Source organism: Oratosquilla oratoria, chromosome 35 (genome assembly GCF_046742065.1).
Source record: "Oratosquilla oratoria isolate Oo_2021 chromosome 35, ASM4674206v1, whole genome shotgun sequence".
Taxonomy (NCBI): domain Eukaryota; kingdom Metazoa; phylum Arthropoda; class Malacostraca; order Stomatopoda; family Squillidae; genus Oratosquilla; species Oratosquilla oratoria.
Window position 1 is genome coordinate 15,147,005 of NC_134811.1, and position 22,305 is coordinate 15,169,309.

The 22,305-nt window shown below is 41.6% G+C and overlaps 1 protein-coding gene across 5 annotated transcripts in view; it reads left to right on the plus strand.

The window, feature by feature from the left end:
* LOC143018558 (uncharacterized) overlaps positions 1 to 22,305 on the plus strand; it is a 39,547-nt gene that overhangs the window by 3,863 nt on the left and 13,379 nt on the right. For 3 of the 5 annotated variants that reach the window (XM_076174026.1, XM_076174029.1, XM_076174027.1), the window contains 9 exons: positions 1,228 to 1,256; positions 4,312 to 4,494; positions 7,525 to 7,691; positions 8,205 to 8,956; positions 13,496 to 14,003; positions 14,126 to 14,440; positions 17,444 to 18,488; positions 18,694 to 18,784; positions 19,107 to 19,225. In XM_076174026.1, coding sequence (XP_076030141.1) covers positions 1,251 to 1,256; positions 4,312 to 4,494; positions 7,525 to 7,691; positions 8,205 to 8,956; positions 13,496 to 14,003; positions 14,126 to 14,440; positions 17,444 to 18,488; positions 18,694 to 18,784; positions 19,107 to 19,225 — 3,186 coding nt within the window. In that variant the 5' untranslated portion in view covers positions 1,228 to 1,250. The remainder of the gene's footprint in view (positions 1 to 1,227; positions 1,257 to 4,311; positions 4,495 to 7,524; positions 7,692 to 8,204; positions 8,957 to 13,495; positions 14,004 to 14,125; positions 14,441 to 17,443; positions 18,489 to 18,693; positions 18,785 to 19,106; positions 19,226 to 22,305) is intronic. The other 2 variants (XM_076174028.1, XM_076174030.1) reach the window with 1 other exon arrangement.

Here is a 22,305-nt window from a genome sequence, read left to right on the forward strand (position 1 = left end):
TGTTGTACATTTGTTGGAGGTAAACTATTTTTTGGTTCTTCTTGATTGCATCACCTCTGTCACTGCGCTTTCCATCAGTGGAGGTGACGTAGAAAATGGTGGTGTCAGGACAAGGTCAAGGCAGTCGTTGATTTTCCATGCCCCACTTGTGTTGACCACATACGTTCATTCCTTGGTCTGTCAGGATTTTACAGGTGATACATTCCAGGTTATGCTGGGATAGCAGCACCATTAACTTCACTACTTAAGGACAGCCCTTCCACTTGGAAACTGACCAAGAGAAACCTTTAATGACTTAAAGAGAGCCTTAACCATGGCACCTGTCCTTTCTTTCCAAAATCATAAAATTCCTTTCACAATATACAAAGATACATCCCACACCGGTGCTGTTTTCATGCAACTACATGACACAAAACTCCTTGCCACAGAGCAGCTCTTAAGAATGAGTCATGTAGTTCTGTGCAAGAGTACTCAAACCCTCACACCACATCACTCAAATGGAACCCACTGGAAATAAAATCTAGTACTCAAACATTTACAGTAACCGGCCCCCAGCACCCCACACGTCTTTACAAACACATGCAATCTCACCGATCAGAAAACAAGCTCACCATGATAGGCCTCAACTTCTCTATTTCATCAGGCTCCCATAGGCATCAACCCAACTGAGAAATTTCTCCAAAGAAGGGAACCATTGGCTTGACTGCTTTCAGGTCATCACCGTGCATTATAATGGTACCAACACTGATTTGGCCTGGGTACAGGATCAGGCTACCCAAAATACAAAAGGCACAGAGTCTCATTTTATGCTAACCTTCAGGGAGCAACATAAAATCCCCTCTGAGTGACTTGTGGGTTGAATTAGTGGTTGCGGATGGTTCCCTGGGGCCATGATATCTTGCAAGAGAGACTTGGGCTAACAGATTGGATTATACTTCCATGATAGGTTGAATTGCAGTGGTTCAGGTTCAAGAATTTTTGGTACAAAATGGCTTCAGTTGGGCTTGAAGAGTAATTGTTTTAGATGGATTTGTAATTTTGTAATTCTCAAAATGAATTGGTTTTTGTATATTGAACAACTTTGGTAATGTAATAAAAGGCCATGTAAATATTGTATCACACATTACATAACAGATAGAAAAGTGTGCTGAAGTTATACAAAAGCAATTTTACTTGTATTTGATTTAATGATGAAGCTGTATTACCATTTCTTTTCTTACTTTGTAGGTTAGCAAGATTTTCATTCCAGAATGTTTGTGAGTTACTCTCTTTTAGTTTTATTGTGATAATTGTAGATCTAATAACTTTTCATCAACCTGCTTGCATTACATCATTCCTTGTTCTATGATTTGTTCTTTGTGCATAGAATAACTTACGCATATGCTCTTGCAGACTTTTAGAGTAAGAGAATCGTAACATGATGTGACTGTGTGGTGGTCCCACAAGATGGACATCAGAGTATCACCTCACTGCTCCCCATGTTAAAAAATATAATAATAATAGTAAAAAGAAATCCTCCAATTGGAGATGTAACCCTAAGAGGCTGATACTTGGTCTCCAGACTGGACCCAAGATCTCTGTCAACTTTGTATTTCCTCCACCTTTTCATATATAGGAGAACTAACAGCTGGCAACTGCTCCCCTCGTAGTACTATGAGCCAGTGACCAAAATAGTTTCACATAAGTACAACATACAAGTAGACCAGATCCTGTTTCTACCCAGAGAGATCTATGAGGGAGCCTGAGGACCATTGCCAGCCACTGTGGGGCTGTAGGTGGCCAGTTGGTGAAACTTGATGCAAAAGATGTTATTATTTTTATGTGGTACACCACCATTTTGTCTGTAGTGTTAATTGGTTCTGTACTGTTCCTGTCAAGCTATCCTATCAACTCATATTTGTATTTTGTCACAAATACACAGCACTTCAATGTGAAGACAGCTTTGCATTAAAGAGGTGGTCATAGATGGGGTAAAGGAGGAATTTAAAGATAGCAGAACCTTACTGAGCATCTTGATCATCTATCTATACTGTTATCCTGGGGTAGTCCCTCACATTGACCCATGTGCATTCTGTTGAACCATTGTTGTCAACTTTTCGTTAAAAAAAAAAAGTTGTTGCATTGTTTTGATGGAAGATGCACATAATAGGTACCAGTGACAGGTACCTGCAAATGATGGTCCAGCAAAATGGATGTCAGAGTCCTCTTCCTGTTACCCATCTTCAAAACTCACCACCACCAGGAGGTGCAGCCCCAAGAAACTGACACTGTCAGCTTCAACTGTATTTCCACCACCTTTTTTCATAAGGAGATTTGTCAGATGGTGACTTCTCCCTTCCTACAGCTTTCAGCTGGTAACAGAATATGTTCCATACTACAACATGGACAACAATCCAATGCTTCTTCTCAGAGGGATCTATGGGAAGGTCAGAGAATTGTTACTAAATGCTGTGGGTTTCCAGTCAGCAAAACCTGGCAAGCTCTGCTCTGTTGGACAAGGAGTTGGGTGTGTGCACATGCACAATGTTACAGCATTATCCATAGATTAGGCCATACAGAACTGAGCTCTCATCTGGAACAGCAATAAATGTCAGTCATGAGTAATGTGTGATCCAAGATCATGATGATAAAAACAAACACACACTTGCTCACTCATGCACTTCCCTCTCCCTCTCCTTAAGCTACTCCCATGTTAGTCAGCACCTTGGAAATGAAAGTCCATCCCCTTCTGAGTTGCACTGTTTTAGTCAAAAGCAATGCAGCAGCTGGCAGAAGTCCCTGCTCCATGGATCCTCTGGGAAGAAATGTTGGATTGTTTGGGATGTTTGTGTGTCATTGGCTTATAGAAGAAGGTGGGTGTGAGCAGTTACTGGTTGTCAGCTCTCCATATGTGAAAGGTTGGAGAAATTATAGTTGTAGTTGATAGAGATCTTGGGTCCGGTCTGGAAACTAAGTGTGAGCCTTGGTGCTGCACCTCCAGAGGGTGGCAAGTGATGAGGATAGATGACAGGGAGATGATTAACACTGATGTTAGTCTTGCAGGACCACTGCTTGCACCTGATGCATCACACAAGTATATACATGTATGCATTTGCACACACACACACACACACAGAGCTCGACAGCGCGGTGGTAGTGTTTGCAACTGATACTCCAGTGATCTGAGTTAGGATCCAGCCCAGGCCTGAAATAATTTCAGTATCGCTGCGCTGCGAGTTGTTACTCCAACTCTCGTGGGTGAGGAGTTGAGGGTGGGGTATGTGATCACAGCATTACCCATAAATGAGTTGTGCTCTGAGCTCTAATCTGGGAAGGTAATAGCTGTCAATCAGAAGTCCAGCACACGATTCAAGACCATGGTAAATCACACACAATGTATTATGTACACTGGTTCCTCAATATATACAAGGGATTTAAAGTGAATGCTTAATCACTTCGGTACAATGACATCTACGTAGGTGTCATGAGGCATGAGTGAGTACATGAGGATGCTGGTGTCTTTATATATATATATGTATATATTGTAGTTGTACATGATTCTGTGACCTGGTTTGATCACTTTTTCTGTGTTTATTATTACTCAGATTAAAAGAGAGTGAGTGATACAGCAGTGACTTTATATTTTATGATGCGAGTAGTATGATGCATTGTTCATATGGAAGATGATGCTGCGCGCAAGAATTTGACTCGTACTGAAGTGGTTAATGGAGTGGGGGAAATTGGTACACCTCACACATTCCACCTCATAACTGGACATTTTTATGCATAAAATGAGGACTTTTAATATAGGTTTTACATGTGTGAATTTCCACACTGGAGAGAGACATGTAATGAGGGACTGGTGTATATTTATTGTGTGTGTGCATGGGTGTAAAATGTATGCACACACACACACATGGCCAAATGGCACAGTGGTAGCATTCACAACTGCTTACCCAGCAGTCTAAGTTCGAATCCCACCTAGGGCTGAAATAATTTCAGTATTGCTGTGCTGGAAGCCGTTACTCCAACTTGTGGGTGGGGAGTTGGAGGTGTGTGTGTGTGTCAGCCATAGATCAGTCGTACCTGAGCTCGCATCCAGTAAGGTAGTAGCTGTTGATCACGAGTCCAACATGTGATCCAAGATCATGGTGAATTACACATAGACACACACATGCATGCATGCACACAATGGTTTTGCTAACCCCACTGAAATATAGAGAAATGTTATGTTGTGGTGTTGATACTTGTGTAGTTATTGTTGGACTATGTAAAAATTGTAGGATTGGTTACCAATATGTTTATATGTATGCACATTTGGTCTACCTGCAGGTGAATATGCGCAATAAGGTTCATGCCACTTGCAAGTACTGGAAGAACAGGCGTTGCCACAAATCAGCAGCAAAATGCAACTTTGTCCACGCATACATTTGTCAGAATGATGGACGATGTCACTATGACAAATGCACTCACCTGCATTTTAAGCAGGAGGCACCCTACATCAGGAACAAATGGGTAAGTAACCTCTTATTATTGTGATTATTGGTGTCTTAAGTAAAAACTTGTGGTTATAGTGAAGAAGTGTATTAGGGATGAAAGTAGAGGTATGGAAACTGTCATCTTGCTTACGTGTAGATGTTTAGGTGTCACTGTTTATATTTAAAAAGTAGATTATACTGAAATACAGTAGTGTTGGTTCCTAAACATTTCACAGTCCAACAAATTGGGTCTCGACCAAAAAAAAAAAATAAGAGAGAGAGAGAGAGAGAATTATTTGCTCTAGTAATCAACCATAGTAGGATTTCTTGACCAACCCAAAATGGAGAAAAATTGAAAACAGGGCAAAATTTAAGTTTTGTGGGGAAGTATCACCCTGATATAGCTGTATCCAGCAGATTGGTAAACTTGTTTTAGTTCTTGACCTAATTGGTTCTGGAACAGTTTTCTATAATGTATTTTGGTCAAGAACCAATCCTGTATTAAACATTGACATAGTACACCATACATACATACATATATATATATATATATATATATATATATATATATATATATATATTAGTGGTGAGTGAGGTAAATGGAGAAATAAGGAAAGATGAAGTGAGGGAAATTGTTAAGATAATGAGAGCAGTTAAGGCACCTGGGTTGGATGGGTGTCATGCAGAATGTCTAAAAAATGGGAGGTACAGTGATGGTGGACTGGCTGGTGAGGTTATTTAATGTATGTTTAAAAGAGGGTAGAGTACTGGAGGAGTGCCTGTATAGTTCCACTTTACAAGGGAAAAGGGGGCAAGTGTGAGCGTAGTAGTTTCAGAGGGATCAGTTTGTTGAGTCTAGTTGGGAAGGCTTACGGGAGGGTTTTGATTGAGAGGAACAAAGGGAATAATTGGTGGGGAACAGTGTGGGTTTAAGACAGGTAGGGGTTGTGTGGATCAGATTTTTGTGGTAAGACATGTATGTGAGAAAGCTTTATAAAAAGGTAAGGATGTTTTTTTGGGTCTATGGATTTGGAAAAGGCTTATGACAGGGTAGACAGGGGGCACTGTGGGAGGTATTGCAGATAAATGGGATGGGAGCAAAACTGTTAAGACCAGTCAAAAGTTTTTATGAGAGTAGTAGAGCCTGTGTTAGAATTCAAAAAGGAGAGAGTGGTTTGAGGTAAATGTGGGACTTCACCAGGGTTGTGTTATGTCACCATGGCTGTTCAATTTATACATGGATGGGGTGGTGCAAGAGGTAAATGCAAGGGTAATGGGGAGGGGATTGGAGATGGTTAAAGAAGATGGAGAAAAGTAGGAGATAGCCAGTTGTTGTTTGATGACACTGCGCTTGTGGCAGGATTGGAGGAGGAATTGAGGAAGTTAGTGACAGAGTTTGGGAAGGTGTGGGAAAGAAGGAAATTGAAGATAAATCTGAGTAAAAGTAAGGTGATGAGATGTATAAGGGGAGAAAGGGACAGTGGACTGGAAGTGAGTATTAAAGAAGAGAGACTTTAGGAAGTGGATTGTTTTAAATACTTAGGGGCGAATATGGCAGGAAAGGGAGGATTGGAGGTAGAGTGTAGATTGAGAGAAGCAAATAAATGCCATGGAGGATTGAAAAGTGTAATGAGAAATAGACATTTGAGAATGGATGCTAAAAGATTGTATGAATGAGTGATTGTGCCAACAGCACTGTAATGAGCAGAAACATGGAACATATGGGAGGAAGAATTTAAATGTTTGAGATGAAATGCCTGAGAAGTATGATAGGGGTTACTAGGCTGGATAGAGGGAGAAACAAGGTGAGAAGGAGAATGGGGATGGAAAGAGAGTCGTCATTGTTGCTGTTCCCTAGACTGTCTGTCCGAGCAGTCTTATCTCCCCAAGGAATGCCACGGACGGAATGGGGTTTTCCCACAAATCCTTTATAGAATGTATGTTGTTTGTGTGCGTAATTGTGTATAATGCAGTCTTCCATTATGTGTTGAATAGTATGGGTGGAAGTGTTACGTCCTGGGCAGTTGTCCACAATGTAGTCATCTAGTCTCTTCTGGTAGCTTAGAAAGGCTGGGTGGTGGCTGCACTGCTGTCTGGCCAGGTGGACTCTGTCCTGACATGTGAGAGAGGATTCAATAGGATGGATTTCAAGGGGTCTGGCAAGCAGCAAAGTGTTGTCTTTTAGCGTGTTAATGGACCAGTGAGTGATATGATTATATGTTTCTGGAGGCTGGTATTTGGTGGTTTTGGAGGAATAGAAGAGAGTATTCGTGTGTGATATAAGTATTTGGGTGGTTTTTTTTTTTTTATGTTTCTTGGTGTGTGGGTGTTCTGATATATAGTGTAGTGGGTGTGCTGTGTTTGTGGAGGCTGCAGCAAGTGTTTGTATGCCTCTCATATCATGGAAAGGTAGTGGGGAGATAGGGTTGATGAAAGAGTATTGTGGTGGTATGGACACATGGAAAGAATAAGTGAAGAAAGATTAGTAAAAGAAGTGTGGAAGGCAGAGGTGGAGGGAGTGAACGTGAGGGGGTGACCAAGGATGAGATGGATGGATGAAGGGGGTAAAAGGGGCATTGAGGAAGAGGGGAATGTCTGTTTAGGAAGGAAGGGAGAAGACAGAAGATAGGGGTGAGTGGAGAATGGTTGTGTATGGATAATGCTGTGATGCAGGAAAGGGAGTGGATGGGGGGGTGAGAGAGTGTGTGTGAATAATATTTTGATGCAGCCCAAAGGGATTCCTCCACGTCTTCTCTTTTTCTGTATGACGAGATGAAGGGGTCACCGATTAAATGAAATTGATTTGCTGTGTATGTACCATGTCCTGCTGCATTGCTTCTGACTGAGGGTAGTGGGGGAAGATGCAGGGATGACCTGTCATCCAGGAGGAGCCAAGAAAAGAGGGAGGGATGGAGAATGGTAGTGGAGTATGTGGGGATGAAATGGGTGGGAGTGGAATAATGGCTTTGGCTACCTCCCTTGTAAGGGAGAAAAGCCTGTGATATATGTATGTATTTCAAATATAGATAATTTATCTGTGTTGTACCGTTTGTCTTTTTATGCAAAGGGTTTTGGTGGTCGTCGCAACTTCCGCTTTGGTGGAGGACGAGGGGGCAGAAACCGGAGGAGGAGCCGCAGTCGAAGTCGCAGTTTGAGCTATGGGCGAGGTAGAAGCAGGAGCAGAAGCAGGAGTAGAGGAAGAAGTTTCAGGAGCTTCAGCAGAAGTAGAAGCAGGTATGGATGAGACATGAGATTTGAGCCTGTATATAGTTGTGATGAATAGAATGATATAAAGACTATTGAAAATAGAAAAGCTGACACCATTTTACAACCTTATGTGGGGAGAAGTCCAGTCAGCATTCACCCACCCCATACTGATTCTAAACCCATATATTGTCACATAGAAGATATAAGAATTTTGATATTGAATTAGTTCTAGTAAGATTTTTATATATAATAATTGATGGTCCATGGTTATATATTATTTCAGTAATCTTGTGGTAGAGTGATAGAATGTTGTCAGCTCTTATTTTTAATGCTGTCAATCTTTATTCTTGTTCATAAAGTGCACTTATTGTACAAATGTATTTGGGATTTGATGAATATTAACAACCTAGGTTATATGTTATAAGTTCAGAGTTTAGCTTTTACACAAATTTTCTTTCTTGTGATTGAAATTAGTAAAGGTACCAAGTATTTATTATGTAATTTTATTTATTATTATTATTTTTTTTTTTTCCTTAACAGGAGCCTAAGGGGAGGAAGTAGGGAAGGCAGTTTTGACAGAAACTTCGACAGGCTACACAGAAGCAGGAGTAGAGGCAGGATGAGCAGGAGTATCAGTAGAGGGAGAATGAGTCGGAGTCGGAGCAGAAGTAGGCATGTGAGTTTAGACCGCATGAGCAGAAGTGGCAGCAGGGGCAGGGGACGGAGTAGGAACAGGAGAAGTGTGAGTATGGGCAGGAGTGGTAGTCCAAGTCCCCTAAGAGAGAGGGGAGGGTTGCATAACAGGAGCCAGAGTAGGAGTAGGGGAAGAAGCTGGAGTCGCAGCAGGAGTAGGAGTGGAAGTAGGGGAAGGTTGGATAGGAGTAGGAGTGGCAGTAGGTCACGAATGGGCAGGAGCGGGATGAGAAGAAGAGGAAGGAGTAGAAGTGGTAGTAGACAAAGAGTTGGACGAAGTAGGAGTGAGAGTAGAGGGAGAGGGGGGAGGAGCAGAAGTGGCAGTAGGGGTAGGCTAGGGAGAAGTAGGAGTGGCAGTGGGGGGAGGCGTGGTGGCAGAAGCAGGAGTGCCAGTAGAAGTAGGGTAAGCAGGAGTGCCAGTAGAGAGAGGAACGACAGCAGGGAAGGTCGTAGCAGAAGTGGGAGCAGGAACAGAGGGGATGATAGGAGTAGGAGTGGCAGTAGAAGTAGAAGTAGGAGGAGGGACAGCAGGAGTGGTAGTAGGAACAGACATTGGAGTAGAAGCCAGAGTGCTCGATCAAGAAGCCCTTCACCAGGAGGTAAGTTACCACTACAAGGTGGGTGGATTGAGTTGGAGGCTTTGGGTGTATGGAGAATGACTGTGGATCAGGGTGAAGAGGGTCCAAAAGTTGGGAGTAAAGTTTGTGAATGGATGAGGGCAGGAGGTGGGTGATGTGGTGCAAGGGGGTGTTTTCATTTGCTCTGTAAATTTTTTTTGTGGAAAATGAAAGGGGGTTAACACCAAATGATGAGGTGGTATGGGTGAATCAGCTATGGCTGTCAGGCCCTGCTATGGGGGCACTGTTTTGTTGCACAGCCTTGGCAAATGATTGTTGTTAATTGGATTTTAATGTGAATGAAATGGGTTTTGTATTTTGACACAGTGGCCTCCTTTATTAATGGGGAAAGAACCTTTGATATGTATAGAAACGGCTTGTCAATAGACACCAGTTACTTGAGGCACACAAGATTTAGGGCACTTTATGCTATACTGTTGTGCACCCACTCTTCTCAGATGATAACACAAAATCTCTTTACTGAGTGACTTCTGGGTTGAACTGGTTGATGTGGCTGGTTTCCAAGGAATTGTGGATGTATTAGAAGAGGTTGACTAAGGTTACATATTGATTGGTCAGTACAAGTCTAAATTTTTAGATTTGTGTTTATGTTAAGGTAAAAATCATTGTGGAGAGTTGATGGTGAAGATGTGTTTAGAGAGTTGATAGCCAACACTGTTTTAAGAAAAAACTCAAGCAAGACATGAGGAATGGGTGGTGAATAGAAATGTGGTTGATAATGCATTAATGGACTGTGTAGTGGCATCCAAAGGAAGGATAGGGAGAGTTCTGGATGTCCATGTTCTTAGAGGAGAGAGTGGGAGAAAGTTGGATAATTTTATTTAGTTTATTATTAGACATTTGGGAATGGATGCGAAGAGGAGACTGTATGAAGGAGTGATTGTGCCAACAGCACTGTATGGGGCAGTGTCTGAGAAGTGGTGTTACGAAAGAATATTAGGATGGTTTGGACACATGGAAAGAATGAGTGAAGAAAGACTAGTAAAAGAGGTATGGAAGGCAGATGTGGAGGGAGTGAACATGAGGGGACGTCCTAGGATGAGGTGGATGGATGGGGTGAAGGGGGCTTTGGGGAAGAGGGGAATGTCTGTTGAGGAAGGAAGGGAGAGGACGGAAGACAGAGGTGAGTGGAGAATGGTTGTATATGGATGATGTTGTGACTGCATGAGGAGGAATTATTACTATTTTATTTATTATTATTACTTTTATGTATGTCTGGATGTACTTTTATGTAGAAGGTAAGGTTGATGAAAGAGTATTGGGATGGTTTGGACACATGGAAAGAATGAATGAAGAAATATTAGTAAAAGGTGTGGAAGGCAGAAGTAGGAATGAACATGAGGGGGCAACCAATGATGAGATGGATGGTAGAGTTGAAAGGGGCATTGGGAAAAAGGGGAATGTTGAGGAAGAACAGGAGAAGACCGAAGATAGGGGTGAATGGAGAATGGTTGTGTATGGATGATGCTGTGGTGCATGAAAGGGAGTGGGTGGGGGATGGGGGGGTGAGTGAGTGTGTGAAAAAATGATTTGATACAGCCTGAAGGGATTTCTCCCCATCTTCTCTTTTTCTGCATGGGGAAACAGAAAAGGGGGTAGCTGATTTAATGTAAGTAGCCTTGCAGTGGATGTGCTGTGTCTTGCAACACTGCTTCTGACCCAGGGCAGTGGGTGAGATGCAAGGATGACCCGTCATCCAGGAGGGAGTAGGGTGAATGGAGTGTAGGTGGGGATAGAATGGGTGGTAGTGGATCTCATGCCTTTGTTTTTTTGGCTACCTTCCTTGTAAGGGAAAAAAAACTTTGGTACATGTAAGTTGAAAGTGGAGGATATCTGTAGAAAGGAGAAAAGGGTATAAGGTTGAGAAGTGCTTAGTGTTCACATTTTAAATGAGAAGGAAAAGGAGCAGGAGAAGCTGAGAGAAGTGTGAGAGATGGTGAAGGATAAAGTAGAGGTAAGAGTAGAAAGGGAATGGGTGTGTTTCAAGGAGGGAGTGACAAGGTGTGGAATGAGGAGGATGAGAAAGAATGGTAGTGAATGGTGGGCTGATGAAATGAAGATGGTGGTAGAAGAGAAGGTAGCATTTAGGGATTGGTTTCAAAGTAGGACACAGGAAGCATATGAGAGATGAAAAGAAAAAAGAGAAGTAAAACATAAGATAATGGAGTCAAAGAGGAGAGCAGATGAAAAATGGAGTACAACAAAACTTTGAAAATAATGAAAAAGGTGCTTTGGAAGGAAGTTCAAAGGAAAAGGTGCAGAAGGACAGATGTTAATAGAAGTGAAGGCAGTAAGGAGAGGATGGGTAGAGTATTTTAGCTGTTGAATGTGGAAGTATAGGGAGGGATTGATTGTGGCAGTGGGAGGAGCTAAGAAAATGGTGGTGATGGGAGAGGAAGATGAAAGAAATATGAGAAAAGATGTGGTAAAAGGAACTTTGAAAATGATGAGAGTTGGTAAGGCACCTGGGATGGATGGATGTCATGCAGTGTGTAAAAGAGAGGTACAGTTAAATTGGACTGGCTAATGAGGTTGATTAACGTGTGTCTAAGAGAGGGGAGAGTCCCAGAGCACAAGGAGTGCTTGTATAATTCTGTTTTTCAAAGGAAAGGGAGACAAAGGTGAGTAGTAGTATTAGAGGGATGAGTTTGTTGAGTGTTGTAAGAAAGGCATATGGTAGGGTTTTGATTAAGAGGATTAGTAGAGGAACGGAGAAATTGGTGAAAGGCAGTGTGGGTTTAGGAAGGGTAGACAATACATGGATCAAATTTTTATGAGAAGGCTTTAGCAAAAGGTAAGGATGTTTTATAGACTTGTGGATTTGGAAGACTTATAACAGGGTAGAGAAGAAGGCAACATGTGAAGTATTGCAGATATATGGGATTGGGGGAAAGCTGTTGAGGGCAGTCAGTATTTTTTATAAGAGTAGTAGGGTCTGTGTAAGGATTGGAAATGGAGCAATTGGTTTGAGGTAAAGGTGGGGCTGCATGTCATGTCACCATGGCTATTCAATGTGTATGTCAATGTGATGGTATGGGAAGTAAATGCAAATGTAATGGGCAGGGGATTGGAGCTTGTTAGAGATAAAGGAGGGAAGTGGGAGGTGAATCAGTTGTTGTTTGCAGATGACACTGCACTTGTGGCAGGGTCAGAGGAGGGGTTAAGGCAGTAATGGTGTTTGGGAAGGTATGTGATAGAAGAAAGTTTAAGGTAATTGTGGGTAAGAGTAAGGTGATGAGATGTAAAGGGGAGATGATGGCAGTGAGTTGGAAGCAAGTCTTAAGGAGAGAGAGGATGGAGGAAATGGACAGTTTTAAGTATTTGGGGTCACAAGTGACAGGAAAGGGAGAAGTGGGGTTGGAGGTAAACTGTAAATTGAGAGAAGCAGTAAAAGTCTTGGAGTATTGTGGGAATGGGTGTAAAGAGATTATATTAAGGGGTGATTGTACCAATGATACTGTACGGGGTAGAAACTTGGAATTTAAGAGAGGCAGAAAGGAGTTTCAGTGTGTTTGAGTTAAAGTGCGAGAAGTATGGCAGGGGTTACAAGGTTGGATAGAGTGAGAAAAGAGAAAGAGACCAGGGGTGGAAAGGGAGCTGGTAGATAGGGCTGATGAAAGAGTATTTGGATGGTTCAGACACATGGAAACAATGAGTGAAGAAAGATTAACAAAAGAGGTGTAGAAAGCCGAGGTGGAAGGAGTGAACTTGAGGGGATGACCAAGGATGAGAAATGGATGGGGTGAAAGGGGTTTTAAGGTGAATGCCTGATGAGCAAGGAAGTGGGAAGGCAGGGGATGGGGTGAGTGGAGAATGGTTGCGTATTGATAATATTTTGATTAAGCCCAAAGGGATTTCTCCCTGTCTTCTCTATTTTCTGCACGAGGGGACAGGGAAGGGGGTCAATGTATAAGTGAAGTGGTCCAGCTGTGGATGTACTTTTGTCTTGCTGCTTGGGCGATGGGCAGGAGACAGGGATGAATCTTCATTAATGAGGAGCTAAGATAAGAGGCCTTGCTGTGGATATGCTGTGTCTTGAGACACTGCTTCTGACCCAGGGCAGTGGACAAGGTGCAGGGATGACCCGTCATCCAGGAGGTGGTAAGATAAGAGGGAGTGTGGAGTGTATTCAGGTATGGAATGGGTGGGAATGATTTTATTCCTTTTCCTTTTTGGCTACTTCCCTTGTAAGGGGGAAAAAGCCTTGGTATATGTATGTATGTAAGATAAGAGGAAGACATAGGTGTTGGATGGGAAAGGGTGCATGCCTATGACTTGGCTACCACCTTTTTAAGGGCAAAGAAGCCCATGGTATATAGGTAGGTAGTTTAAGTAAATCACAATTCCTCAAATGGTGAGGTGCTAGAGGAGGAGGAGGAGGATTTATTTATTTAATTTTTATATATTTATTTTATTTGTTTATTTATTTTTTAAGGTCAAATTTACTTTTGATGTCAAGTTATTCCATTGTTAAAGAAGATTCAACTTTCTTTTTCATAGGTGGTCGAAGTGTGGAAAGATTTTCACATAAAAGCCCAGATAATAGAAGAGACTCGCCAGAGGGAGCAGGAGGCATATCAGAAGCAACGAAGTCCAGTTATGCTGCTTTTGCAACAGCATATCCCACCTCATCTTCATATGCCTCAGACCCTAATGCCTATCCTTCCTCATACCAAAATCCCAGCTCCTTTACACCTTCCTCAGGATTTTCAGGGGAACACCCATATCCTTCAATGACCTACTCCACTACATATCCTTCAACGTCAACCACCTATGCTGCCACAACATATGAGAACAACCAGCAGAATACATCCTATTCTTCACAGTTTAATGAAACTTCCTTCACTGGTCAGTCAGCCAACCAGGATGCCAATTCGCCAGGAAGTTCTTCAAGCCATCACAACTCTGAATCAGATGGTGTGGAAATTGGGAAAGGAGATGAAACTATCCTTGGCTTGGAAGAGGTTGGGGAAGAAGTGGATGATAATTATGGCAGCTCAATGATAAGGTGTGTATTCTTTGTGACATGATTCCTCGAGACATTTACTTGCTTCCCTTGCTATAATTCATCCCCCCCCCTCCCAGTCATAAATACAATTGGTTACATTTTTACTATTCCTTCTTGACCAGGTCTGTGGTAGAGTCAATTGGTGATGCCCTGATGCAAGGCATTCAGCGAGGGAAGAGGCTACGGGAGGTGCAGAAGGAAGTGTCATCATCCAAGAATTTGACTGACTGGGAACTGAAGTGTGTCTTGGAGAACCCAAGCAAACCCATTGAAACTATGCCACCTCCAGTGGGTCAGGACTCCCAGCTCTCTGGTGAGCTAGCCAGGAGGAATGAAATGTGGACACCAGCACTGGATCGGAGATCAGTGGTAGAGGCCAAGCAGAAAATGAACCAGAGAACAAATGATTGGGAAATTGAAACTCCTTACATTACAAGGTAGGGAAAAGCAAGATTATTTCAGTGTACAAGTTGTTAGATATTTGGATAGCTTATGGTAGTAGGTACAACATACATTCTTATGTTAAAATGCCTTTCCCCAACACAAAGGTATCCAGTCAAAATGTAAATCCACCCTACAGTTCCACACATGTCCAAAAACCTAATCTTTCATTCTTATGTTAAAATGCCTTTCCCCCACACAAAAGTATCCAGTCAAAATGTAAATCCACCCTACAGTTCCACACATGTCCATAAACCTACTCTTTGCTCCTCTTGGATGAAGGGTCATCTTTGTCCTCCACTCTTCTTCAGTCAGAGGCAATGCAGCAAGACACAGCACTTCCACAGCAGGGCCAGACACCCAAGAGCCAGTTTTTCCCACCACTTAATTATATATTGCTTCCTCCTCCATTAATTGGCTCCAGAAATATATAGAGCAAACAAGGAAAAAATCCCATTGGACCACGTAATTTTTTTGTCCATTTACAACCACTCTACTTTTATGCCTAACCTTTACACTCTTTCATCCATAATGAGCTTGCTTATGATGATAATGATGATTAATATGCTGGTAGAACTTTAAACAATTGAAAATTGTAGAAAGGACAGTTGTAGGAAGAAAGTTAAACTTTTTCACTTGCATTTGTATTATACAGTGTGTACATGCAATGGGTGGTACACCCCCTTACAAGGGAGGTAGCTAAAGTCATAAGGCATAATTCCACCCCCACCCATTTCATCCTCACTCATTCCACCCCCATTCACCACCACTCCCTCCCTCCCCATCTTGGTTCTCCCTGGATGACAGGTCATCCCTGCATCTCTCCCATCACCCTGGGTCAGAAACAATGTAGCAAAACACAGCACTTTCACAGCAAGGCCACTTTATTTAATCAGCGACCCCGCTTCTCTAACCCCTCATGCAATAACATTGAAGATGGGCTGCATCAAAACATCATTCACACAAAACCATACCCCCCCCCTCTTATCTCTATCTCGTTTCCTTTCATGTATTACAGTATCATCCATACACAGCCATTCTCCACTCACCCCTATCTTCTGCCTTCTCCCTTCCTCAACAGATATCCTCTTGTTCAATGCTTTTTTTTTTACCCCATCCATCCCATCCTCGATTGTCCCCTCATGTTCACTCCCTCCACCTCTGTCTTCCACAATCTTTTACTAATCTTTCTTCACTTGTTCTTACCATGTGTCCAAACCATCCCAATACTCTTTCATCAACCCTATCTCTCATCTCCTTTTCCACCCCAGTTCTCCTCATCTCATTTCTCACTAACCAACCTTGAAACCCTTATCATGCTTCTCAGACATTTAATCTCAAACACATTTAAACTCTTCCTCTCTTATGTTCCATGTCTCTGCCCCATACGGTGCTGTCAGCACAATCACCCTTTCATACAATCTCCTTGTAGTATCCTTTCCCAAATGTCTATTTCTCAATACACTTTTCAATACTCCAAGGCACTTACTTGCTTCTCTCAATCTACAATCTACCTTCACTCCTCCATTTCCCACCACATTTGACCCCAAGTATCTAAAACTATCCACTTCCTCCACCCTCAATCCTTTAATACTCATTTTCAATTTGTTGCTATGGGATGGTACAGGGGTAAATGTGAGAGTGATAAGTGGAGGATTAGATGGTTAGAGGTAGTGGAGGGAAGTGGGAGGTGAGCCAGTTGTTGTTTGCTGATAATGTGCTTGTAGCTGGGTCAGAGGAGGGTCTAAAGTTGGTGGCACACTAGGCATTACTCACTAGCATGCTACATGCTTTTGCTCCTTTGTTTGAGTAGAAATAACTTCAGTTACAATATATTGACATATTTAAGAACATCTTAACAATGTATCTAACATTTGTATAGGTTTAACTTAGTTCTAAATTCAGCATCTCACTATTATATGATGCAAGAGTAATTTGACATCTGGAAATTTGAAAAACAAAAGATCATAACCAAAGTTGTTTCTATTCAAATGAGGTGGCAAAAGTAATAGGCATGTTAGCATAATGTGTGCCAACTTAAGTGTGTTAACGACTGAGTTTGGGAAGGTATGTCTACTTTCTAGATTAACATGACCTCTTCCTCTGTGCATTCCCTATGTTCGTCTCAGTTGCCCTTGGCAATTTCCAAGTCTTGCACCTGTAGATGTGGCAGGGCACAGGAATGTTGATAAAGGACAACCTGTCAGTGGACAGAATATTGGGGAGATTGTAGCTTAGATGTATGGCCCACTGTAGAACATTAAAGTGTTTTTTTTACTTGGGATGGACAAATTGTGCTTGCTTGTGTTGGTCCTGTAAAATGAACAGCAAAAATACTAAATGTGTAAAGGATACGAAGAAATACAAATTTCCATACTTATGCATAAACTCATAGAATAGCCTAGAAGGAAATATAGACAAAATCAAAACATTAATTTTAATGTAGGTATGATAATTGGGAAATAAGATGATATAGCCCAAGTGTGAACCATACATGAATTTTGAATTAGATATGATAATTAAGGAGGGAAGAGGATGCAAGGGAGTAGAGTATGTTAGGGATGGAATGAGTGGGAGTGGTTTTTATGCCTTTGTTTTTTGGCTACCTCCTTTTTAAGGGGGAAAAAAGCCTTTGGTATATGTATGTATGTATGTATGATGATTAGTAAGAAATGGAATCACATAAGCAATGCTCCTTTCCTGTATACTGCATACATATATCAAAATGCCCTTTCACCCTTATAAGGTGGGGAAGTTGGGGTGGCAAGTCAAAGTATACATTCACCTGTCACCCATTCCACACGTGTCCAAAGCCCATTTGTTGGGTATAGTGCAAGTGTCCTGTATAGTACAGTTAAGTAAATACAAACACCCGCTTACTTTTATTGTAACTGAACTAGTTTCAAGTTCTCTCCCTTCTTAGTGTCATCAGCCATAGGAGTGTTGTTAGAGCCATTCTGAACTTTGTTTGATTCATATCACCTCTCTCTTTGTTACAGAAGTTCAAAAGCTTCTTCGGGTGGTCATGTGGTTAGCCGTGATGTTTCCAAGGTGATTGATACAGTTGCAGGCCTCAAGATGGATTTGAAACTTGCCTCGCAACAGAAGAGCACAAAAACTCTGTTCCCCTCAGCTGTACTTGAGGCAGATACTCTCTCTTCTGTAGCTCAGTCTTATGGTAGTTTGGAGGATAATGGTAAGAGGATGCCCCCACCGAAGGAATTTGCCATGCCTGACATTCCATCAAACACAAGCTCTAGTAAGAAGGATGGTAACGAGTTAACTAAGGAAGAAAAGAAGTCACAGAGCAAGCGTGGTGACGAGTCATCATCTTCCAAGAAGTCCAAAGAAAAGAAGGAGAAGAAGAAGAAAAAGAAGAAACGAAAACGAACATCATCATCAGATTCTGATATTGCCTCAGACACAGATGACAGTGAGGCAGATAAGAAGAAAGAAGCTCAAGAAAGGGCAAAAAAAGAAGCCAAGGAACGAATTAAGCTGCTGGAGAAGAAGGACGAGTTGCTCAACAAGGTGCACCTGCTTGTAGTCGAGAGAGAAAAGCTAGAGAGGCAGAGAGATGAAATAATCCAGAATCATAAGGGAGACAGTAAAAGTCTCAAGAGTATTCTAGAAGACAATTCTGGATTAATGAAAGAAATCCATAAGCAGATTTTTAGTATGGATGAAATGATAAGTAAGGTTAACAGTGCTCTAGGTATTGCTGACCAGGGCAGAGAGAAACATAGAGACCTCTTAGGAAAGACAAAGTCCCCGCCTCTGGCTCCACCACCACCACCTTCCATGCCCCGACATACATCAGCCACACCACCAGTTGTCAGGAAGGTGGAGACCAAAGTAGATAATGAGTCATACAGGCCGTTACCTATTATAAAGACATACAAGGAGGTTTCTCCCCCAAAGGCTGTCCAGGTCAAGTATGTGGATCAAGGCATGCACTGGTGCAAGTTGTGTGGTATATTCTGCAACAACTTCACAGGTTACATTGAACATTTAGAGTCCCCTTCCCATGTGGAAAGTTCCAAGGTAACAGCACAAGTTTTGACATTTTGGTTTCAACTGCAATTAGTAGGTTTTAAGAATAAGTAAGTAGATTATGATTTGCATTGCTACTTCAATTTTTCTTTAATCCTTTAGCCTCACTTTATTCTTTTTATTTTTCAAAGTTCCTCTGTTTCATTTGCTTTCTCTATTTATTTTCTTTTGACTGTGACACTGGTTTTTCCTTTAGATGGAGAAGAAGACTTGGTTGGCAAAAGCAGCAAGGCCAGAGAAGGAGCGGATTGCACCCAACGCACAAACCATTACTGAACCCCTGCAAGGTTGGACAACTCTTAACATTAAGGAACAAAAAACTTGTTTGTTTCAAGCATTCAAGTACTGCCAGGCGTATATAAAATTTGTGGAATGTTTGAAATGAGAGAAGAAGTAAATGTTTGAAGAACGTAAATAATGTTGTAGAGAAAGGTGTGGCTACCTAGGGAGGGAGTTTGCTTAGCCTGTTGCCCACTTCCCATCTCTTCATAGGTAAAGAAGAACACCCGTTTCACTCACCATAGCTTGGACACCTGTTCTTTACACGTATGTTTCAAACACCTTTTTCACACTTACAGATATGGCGTTCTCTGTCTTTTGTTTTTTTAGGCTCCGAGTTCCTTCATTCGCTGCTGGTGTTCTACTGTTCCCTTTGCGACTCATTCCTGCGGGATAAGAAGGAGGCCATACATCACCCTGAGAGCAAACTTCATGTCTCAATGTACAAGGTAAGACTTTGACATTTTTTTCTTGGCAATATCATGGCTTATTTGTCTTTGATCCTCAGTTGTTGCACTGGAAGAGTTCCTCATTTCATTATTGGTTATTCATTTGGCTTGGCTGAGCACTTGGTGAGATTGGCCATGTTGCTTGGATATTTCATGACTATTCAAGTTAAACAAAAATTTGTGGAACTTGAGGTTCAAGATGAAGTTAAAGATTAGTGGAAATAAAGGTTCAAGATGAAGTTAAAGATAGTGGAAATAAAGGTTCAAGATGAGAAGTTGAAAAACGATGAAAATAAAGGTTCAAGATGAGAAAGAAGCCTCTAACAACGTTCAAGGAAACCAATGGTATGAAATAGCCTCCCAGGAAAATGGGCATAACATGGCACCCTGGAATAAGCACCATGACATGACGTCAGTGTATGCCAGGAAGGGGCAGCAAGCAGTATAAAAATGTTGATTAAAAGGACTGTAATATTGGGTTGCACCCATACTTGTGGATACAGTTATCCACAAAAGCAGCTGTTGACAAACCATTTCCACGTAAGTACACTTTGAAAAACACATTTAGTGAATAAAATGAAGAATGTTGTGCAGATAAATCTTAATATGTTCAGACAGCCACCATGGAAACCCACTCTATCCTCATGTCCTTGCTCACCAAGCCTCTCCTTTTGTTATGATGTATAATTTATTTTCTTTTCATTTTTTGTACCCCTTCCTACATTTCTTGCACAATTAGTATGAGTGTTTAGTCTCATCTGATAAGCTCCTCCATGTCTAGTGACAGCAACCACAGTGTGAGGTGCCAATTGCAACACAAGCACCCTCCGACAGACCCACAACTGCTTTGCCACAGAAACCTCAGCATCTAAAATGAGTTTTGGACACACGTTGATGTAAAGAGAGTTTGAATGGAAGCTAACAGTGCAAAAGCCAGCTAATGGATGAACGCAGCCAGATGAGTGATCCTTGAATTAAAGGAGGAGAATCTAAGGTCAATATGCTCTCAGTTTTAGAGTATTACAGAAGTCCCATGTTAATCATCAAGACTTATTTTTTTTATTTATTTACTTTTTTCCTGTCAGTCTCCATGACATTTAATTGATAATTTTTTTTCCAAAAGAGAATTATATACAAATGTCTTGTGCTTATATTTGTTCCATAGATGGGACACAAATGTATGAGATGAACTGATTGTGTTTATTTTTGCATATGTATACCAAAAGGGCTTTTCCCCATATAAAAGGGATGGCCAAGTCTAAGCACACACACCCAACACCTATCCCATATCTATACCAAACCCATTCATTGCCCCTTTCATCTAAGAACTTTGTGGATAAAGGGTTGCCCTTGTCCCCTGCCATTGCTCAAGAGGCAGTGCAGTAATACACAGCAGGTGCCCAACAGCCAGAGCTGGTTTACCCCCCATAGCTTCACTATATGGTAATCCCCCCCTCAATTTCACTTATAAATTGTCAGTGCAGACGAACAGTCCCTTTGTGCTGTCATTTCCTCGTCCAGTTACAACCATTCTCTCCTCCAGTTACAACCATTCTCTCCAACCCACCTTTTCCATAAGCTCATCTTAGCCCAGTAGACCTTCATTTTGTATCCAGTGCCCCTCTCACCCCTATCCATCTGCCTCGTCCTTGCAAAAAAAAAAAAAAAAAAAACCATGGTTCATTCCATCCACTTCTGTTCTCCACTATTATTATTATTATTATTATTATTATTATTATTATTATTTTTTTTTTTTTTTTTTTTTTTTTTTTTTTTTTTTTTTTTTTTCTCTATTGTTACTCTGGTTAAGTAATATATTTATGGTATCAGTGTGAATGGAACAGGTCAAGACCAAACTACCATCAAATAACAGCAGTGCAAACTGTCTTTTGTCCACATAAAATGATGCAATTGCCCTTAAATTCTGTTTCTGTAGTGCATACAAAAAGATGACAGGTCATCCCTGCATCTCCCCCATTGCCCTGGGTCAGAAGCAATGTAACAAGACATCACATTCACAGCAAGGCTGCATCATTCAAATTGGCGACCCTCTCTCCATCCCCTCATGCAGATAAAGAGAAGACAGGGAGAAATCTCCTTAGTATGCATCAAAATATCATTCACGCAGAACCACTGCCTAACCCCCCCCCCCTCTTCCATGCACCACAGAATCATCCATACACAACCATTGTCCACTCACCCCTACTTCTGTCTTCGCCCTTCCTTCCTTAACAGACATCCCCCTCTTTTTCAATGCCCCATTTACCTCATCCATCCATCTTATCCTTGGTTGCCCCCTCACATTCACTCCCACCTCTTGCCTTCCACACTTCTTTTACTAATCTTTCTTCACTCCTTCTTTCCATGTGTCCAAACCATCCTAATACTCTTTCATCAACCCTATCTCCCAACTCCTTTTCCACTCCTGCTCTCCTCCTCACCTCATTTCTCACTCTAACCTAGTAAATCGTACCATACTTCTCAGACATTTCATCTCAAAACACATTTAAATTTTTCCTCTCTTATGGTCCATGTTTCTGCCCCATACAGTGCTGTCAGCACAATCACCCCATCATACAATTTCCTCTTAGCATCCATTCCCAAATGTCTATTTATCATTACACTTTTTAACCCTCCAAGGCACTTCTTACTTCTCTCAATCTACATTCTACTCCTACCACTCCTCCCTTTCTCCTCACATGTGCCCCCAAGAATCTAAAGCTATCCACTTCCTACAGCTTCTCACCCATAATAATAAGTTTCAGTTTTGTGCCATCCTTTCCCATGGACACCTCATTGCCTTACATTTACCTTGATTTACCTTCAACTTTCTTTTTTTGCACGCCTTCCCAAGCTCCATCACTAACTTCCTTATCTTTATTCTGATCCTGCTACAAGCATAGTGTCATCAGCAAACAACAACTGGCTAATCTCCCATTTTTAAAATTTTTCTTTAATACATACATATACCAAAGGCTTTTTCCCCTGTACAAGGGAGGTAGCCAAAAATCAAAGGCATAAACCACTCCCACTCATTCCATCCCCAACATCCTCCACTCCCCTCTACCCTCTTCCCTCCC